The 6,717-nt window shown below is 44.3% G+C and overlaps 1 protein-coding gene across 1 annotated transcript; it reads right to left on the bottom strand.

The window, feature by feature from the left end:
* Window positions 1-3,904: 3,904 nt before the first annotated feature.
* On the bottom strand, window positions 3,905-4,987 carry LOC137588714 (urotensin-2 receptor). The gene has a single exon (XM_068305946.1). It carries the CDS (start codon window positions 4,985-4,987, stop codon window positions 3,905-3,907), a length of 1,083 nt encoding a protein of 360 aa, XP_068162047.1.
* Window positions 4,988-6,717: the final 1,730 nt, after the last annotated feature.

Below are 6,717 nucleotides of genomic sequence, written 5' to 3'. Positions count from 1 at the left end.
TTGTCACACAATGTAGGGAGAACTCAAGCACCAAGGTGTTGACAGCAATGAATTTATGCATAAATTTGCGACATTTGATTTGCAAACATACGCAAAAGTCAGAGAGTCAATTCCCAACTGGGGCGCTAGTTTGAAAATGCCACATCTCCCAATCATTTCGATGCGTTCACGGTGAAGAGATGGGACACTTAGGTTTGGGGAATGCGTCAAACATGCCCAGACATGCAGAATAGAATCATCCATCTTGCTCTGCACACAGTTTGTGTTCCCGCCCTTCTCTGCTGGTGCATCTAAAGAGGACAAAGGAGATTTACATCCAAGTCCTCTCGGTAAACTGAGTAGACTTGAATAAATCAGATTAAAGTAAAGAAAAAAAAAAGCCTCTCTTTGCCAGGAGACGTCTTAATTAAGGCATTATGGAGCCTCCATAAAACATGAAGCGTATTTATGCATCTCTGAATGTGTGAACTGGAAGGATCATCTGTGTAAATCCACACTGTCTTATAATTGGATCAAATTTAATGAATCATTATTGAAAAAACTGGAACTTTCTAGCAATAAGATCCAGTGCTTTTGTCATCATTTATGCAAACAGGCCACAGTTTAATATACGTGACAAATCTAGTTGTTGTTTTTAGCAGAGTTTAGTACAATGAGCTGAAGATGCATGCAGGTGTGGTGAAAGTGATTTTCCACACAGGTGGAGCTTTTTTTTTTTTGAGACAGTCTGTTCTTGATCCCTTGGTTTTTTAGTAGGTTGTTTAATTGTTTGGTTGTTTGTTTGATTGTTTCACCAACAACCCAGAAAACCCTGCAAACCCTTTAACCATGCCACCAGATGATGCTATACATTTAAAATTAAATGTGCTAGTATTTCTAAATTATAAACTGGTAAGGTATCAGATATGACATATTTTAGTTTTAACAATTCTGAATGTGTACAAATAATAAATAATACTTGTAAATAATACTCTATACAAGAACAATATTCTTATTTGATCCTTTCAAGTTCTTCAGTGGCTGGCTGTTCGGCGGCTGCCTCCCCTGGATGGTGCGGTGGCTTTGGGGTGCTTGCTGGCCTCGGTCCTGCGGGGCTGGCCCTCTGTGGCCCGGCGGCTGGGCCTGGTGGGGCGGGGCATGCATCGCCATCATTCCCCTATGTGGTGCCGTGGCGGTGCGTCTCTGGGTTGTTGTTGTTGCGGGGCGGGTTGGTGGCTTGGGCCGGTTGCCGGTTGGTCATCGGTAGCTTTGGTTGACGCCAGGCGCCTATGGCCTTGCTGGAGCCCTGGTGGTCGTTGCCGGGCTGGGTTGCGGGCTCGGGCTGTGATCCTGGTCCCCCTCATGACCCTGTTCATGTGGGCCGGGCCCACATCAGATTGCCTCCTAATGTTCACTTCACATATCTCACACTGCACAATACTTGATAACTTTTAGGCAAATGCAGGGCACAGTTAGGGATTTGGGAATGGATTGGGGTGAGGGCAGTGGGCATGGTTGTGGGGCAGATTGCATTGCTCTAGGACGCTGCATCCTCCCCATATACGCCTCACTTGTCCCCTCCATCCTCCAATCTTAATGCAACATACACACACACACTTTGGAGGGGGCCCTGCGATGTTTGGAGTAATCTGGACAGTGCTGGGCTTCCCTTCAGACTTTTAATGCACTACATTCCACACTACGTAGCTCAGGACCACAGGGTTTGGAGATTGCTTCCTCGTCAGGGATCGAGGAAGCATATTAACAGGGAGGGTAGCGTTGACTCCACATAACATGGCGCTTCTGGTGGGGTCTGGCCCTCTGGGGCCTATGGCTGAGGAGGGGCTGCTTGACCTGGGCCTGCGGCTCGGCTTGGGCTACTGGGGAGTTGGGCTGGGTTGCGGACGTTTTATGGCGGCTGGATGGTTGTTGATGGCTGCCGGTTTTCGGTCGTGGCCGTTAATTCGCCTCGTGGCGATGGTGACCTGGGACGTGGTTCTCGGTGCCCCCTGTGGCTCTTCGGGTGATGTCTTCTGGACACTCCAGGCTGCTGGGGTTGGGAGTGCTCGGCTAGCGTGGTCCTATTGAGTTCTGGTAGCCTATCTGGGTGTTGGTTTCGTCACACATTCATGTTGGGTCAGGGCTTACCAGCTCCTGTCGAGTCCAATTATTGAGAACCATTGGGTCCGGTCAGAATGTGATGAGTCTCACTTCAGTCATCACAATCTATTGCCCTCTATCTTCATCCTACACTGGTTTCCTCTGGTGGCCTATTCTATACTGTCAGGATCTCCACTAATCTGATGTTTTGTAACATTGGTGTTGAGATATCAGTTCTAAGATAGCCTAAACCTTTTTCACTCCAACAGCACTGCCTGTCCATCCACTACCTTTGTTTGTGTTTCCTCTCCCTGTCACATGCACACAGATTTTGCTGCAAGACTAAAATAAGCATGAAAGGTTGACCCCCTTTTATGGGGTTTAACTATGAGAATACATGCAGACAAGACAAAAAAAAAAAACTGGCTAAAAACAGATTCTGTTAATTAATACTGTGTTAATTTATTCTGATAAATCTTGATGAAACAAATTTGATGTGTCCTCAGAAGTTACAGATCTGGATCCTGAAGAAAACCAGCAGTGTAAGATTCTACTTTCCATGTTGGTGCCACAGGTGAGAATAAAGACAGACTGCCGTCAGGTGTTTGTAATGTCAATGAGCAGTCAATCAATGTCTATTTTTAGCCCACAGTTGACATCCTATCAACAACAGTGAGTTTGTAGAGTGTAAGAATATGAATTCATACATTTAGAAGGATGCACAATTTTGTTCATCATCCAGTTTTATTAACAAAAAAAGAAATATGTCACATATTTACACTGTATTTAAATAATGTAAAAACCCGCACACCCCTTCGATACCATAACTGATCTGTCTTGCTATGGAGAATGTGTGTGTTCTCCAGTTTTAGTTGTGTATCATGCCACCATAGCTTTTATTATTTTGACACCCACACACTTTAGTTAGAGTTAAAAGACTAGATGTGACAGAAGTGATGAGAAATGACAGGAGCCAAAAGTCCAGCTGTGTAATCCAAACTCTTCATTTTGTGTTAGGATATAGGTGTAGCCGCAACCCCAGACCGCACTCCCATGATGCACATGGTGCTACATCAAACAATCAAATAAATATGTATTATTCCGGCACAGGAGTACAGTTTACAACTGTTTCATGGTAACTTTGCAGCAGGAAAAGTCAGATAAAGGACAAACTCCTGGTCACATTAATCATGAGGAGACCTGGGGAGCAAAACTCATGGTAGAGTGTGGTAATTTGATGAAGCACTGATCTGTTCACCAATACAGAAGCAAATTTTAGGACAATCTGTTAAATTATTATTTACATTTTACCAAATACCATCACTACAAAACAGTTATCAGCAGCACAGAGCTGTTTTGGGTCTCTGAGCAGATGCTTTATTACTGGTGAGGATCATCAAGGACTTTTTTTGTTTGCTTTTTTCTTCTAGATTTCTTCTGACATCAATCAGGTCACATATAAAAAATTACTCCTAAACTATGTTTCCTTTGGAAACACATGTTTATTATCATGCTAGTTGTTGCGCCATTGTGAATAAATCAAAACAACTCCAGCATGAGCTCCTTCCTGAAGGTAAGGAAATCAAGGAGCGCAGCAGCGAAGAGTTCCAGCGCGACTGAAACTCTGAGGGGCTTAGAAAGCAGTCATGGGTGTGATGAATAGGTTTCCCCTTCACTAAAAATGAATGAATTGCGTCTTGACAGGTGTTACCTGAAAATAACCCTCGCAGACAAATTAGCTAGGTGTCGGCCTGTACGTAATGGAGAGATCCCCACTTACCTATTGCGGTTTCAAAGCGCCACTCTTCCAAGTGGCTCGTAAAAATTACTTCAGTGTCCCCATTACCAGAGTCTCGGAGTTGAACTCAAACTGGTTACTGAAGGACGCCGACTTCCCCCATGAGGAGATGCTGGGTGGGCGTTGTTTAAAGGAGGACGTGTACCTGTAGAAGCTCTTGTGCCTGTTTTTCAGGTACTCCCTGTAGTTCTTTGTGAGGAGTGTGTAGAGGAATGGGTTAATGCAGCTGTTGCTGTACGTGAGGCTTGCTACCAGGTAGTTGATACAGGTGCGTGTGTGCGAGGCCAGGCTCAGGGGCTTGGGGTGGTACAGTGGCAGCAGCTGCCAGATCCAGAACGGCAGGAAGCACGCCCAGAAAACCAGTACGATGGTGAAGATCATGACCAACACTTTCTGCTTCGGTGAGCGCTTCCCTCCTTTGCTAAACACAGAGTTGTGCTGGGACTCTAAGTACGTGCGCGCCAATTTGATGTACAGGTAACCAATGATGAGTCCCGGAGCCATGATGCTGGTGCCAAAGAGGACGGTCACGTACACTTTATACGCCAGGGGCGCCCAGGTGGGTGCGCACATCCTCTTCACACCCCCATCGGGCATGTTCTTATTGGTCTGGGCAACCATTATCATCATGGGCACAGTCAGGACCAGAGACAGCACCCACACGCCCCACGCCAGAGCCTTGCGGTGACTCTTGGAGCGTTTCACCGTGTCCAGCGGCTTGGTGACGGCCAGATAGCGCTCCGTGCACATGACAGTGAGGGTGAAGATGCTGGCGTGCATAGTTAGGAGGTCCAGGCTGAGCAGGATGCGACATCCTATATCCCCGAAGTACCAGTCCTTCAGGAAGTACGTGGACACCACAAAGGGGATGGTGGAGAGGTAGAGCAGGTCCGCTACAGCCAGGTTGATGATGGAGATATACATAGATGTGGCGAATCGGATCGAGTGACACATCACCACCAAGGTGTAAACATTTCCCGATACTCCGATGATGTAGACGATTGACAAAAGAGTCCCGAAAGTAGAGGTGACGACGAGTTCCTGGTCCACGGTTCCGGATTCGCCGACCCGCGGCGGACTCATATTCAAATCAAAAGTGTGGTTATTCATCGCTTGCCTCCTTTGAACCGTTTGTCTTCCTCCGCGCTCCTGGACAGGGCTTGAGAAGTTTGGAAAGATGCGCACCGCGCGGCGCAGGTTGCGTCCTGCTCATCCGACTCACCGCTCACTGCCCGCTGCTCCGTGTTCCTGACGTCACACTGTAACACCGACGATCGAGATTTTTATCACAAAGACATTTCAACGTTTCATGGGACGAATGTAAACAGAAAAAGAGGAGAGGATGCCCTCACAGACAGAAATTTAGTTATGTTTCAAAAAAAGTTTTGTGAATGCGCACCTGATGCCACGACAGGTCCTAATAAAGCAAATTATACGCACAGGATTTCTGCACTCGTCTTAAGACAAGACAAAGTACATACGTTCAAGATATTTGTCAATTCAAATCATACATGGGTTGAGGCGAAGTCCAACAATGTCATAGATGATGCAGACAAACAATGTCAACAGATATTTATCTAACCGGATCTCTCGTAACGACATCCCGGGAGTCAAGAGGACAACTCAACTGAAGTCTCAGTCGAATTCTTATAGCCAAGCTCTGCTATGTGTGTGTGTACGTGGTTGACTCTGTCAACTTCTCTAACATATTTGCGTTTGCTGTGTGTAATTTATTATATTATTTTATTTGAAACATTCCACCACACACGCAAGGAATAATGTGACCCTTCCTCATTGCTAATCAGACTGATAAGGATAGATTGACGCAGCATAGATAATCTGTTCTTTTGTTCTGACTACATGTATTAATGACCGAGTCTGCTCAGACCCATATCACATCCTTCCCCTTAGTATTATCATGGAAGTAATAACCAGTCCAATTTCAGATATGGGAATTACACTTAAATAAATTTGTCTGATCATAATGCCTGACCATTTTTATTTGCAGATGTAGAAATATCTATTAGTGCTGCAGCCTCAGCTGAACAGTCAGGAAACACGTCACTTTAGAGGAGATCTCTAAAGTGAAGATGAAGAATGAGTGAGGAACTAATGCTTGTTACAGTTGTAATAACATAAATCAGATCCGTGTGTACTGATGTAATCAGATTTGTATGCCTGCTGTTTTTCCTGTGTCCTTTCATTGAAGATGAGAATGTCTGCTGGAACTAAAAAAATTGCTGTCCAAGTAATCAGATACCTCACTGCTGGAGATCATATATAATCTAACTGAGACAGAAAATTAGTCTTCAAAATCACACAGTTGTCAATGAACCCAGGTTGGAACCATTTGCTTCTTCCTTTTGGGAGGCTAAAAGCTGCTATACGCCTCCAGCGTATAGCCTCCAGCTACACAACCATGTAGATTAATTCACAAGTGAAAAAGAAATATAAAGACAGTATAAGCACACCAAAGAAACCAATAATGAGATGCACACATTTATGATGGAGCTTTGTCCAGGAATTTTTGAGTGGATGTGAGATCATTATAGGTTTTCACAAATCATGGATCATAAACAACGCCCTTAAATGCTATGCCATTTGTTGTCAAAGTTGAACTAAACTGAGCTATTATTATTAGTGTTTTACTTTTTGCATTTATAAAATTTACATTTTTTTACACATGTGGTGACAACATATAATAATAATAATAATAGTAATAATGATAATAATAATCCACACTTTATTGATCCCTCATGGGGAAATTGTCTTTACACTCTCACTTTCACACAAGTACATATATGTGTTAATTACAGCACTTGCTTACAGACCCTGAAACA

This window comes from Antennarius striatus, chromosome 21, assembly GCF_040054535.1.
Source record: "Antennarius striatus isolate MH-2024 chromosome 21, ASM4005453v1, whole genome shotgun sequence".
Lineage (NCBI taxonomy): Eukaryota > Metazoa > Chordata > Actinopteri > Lophiiformes > Antennariidae > Antennarius > Antennarius striatus.
The sequence above is the reverse complement of the archived record's forward strand: the minus strand, read 5'-3'. Positions and strand labels throughout refer to the sequence as shown.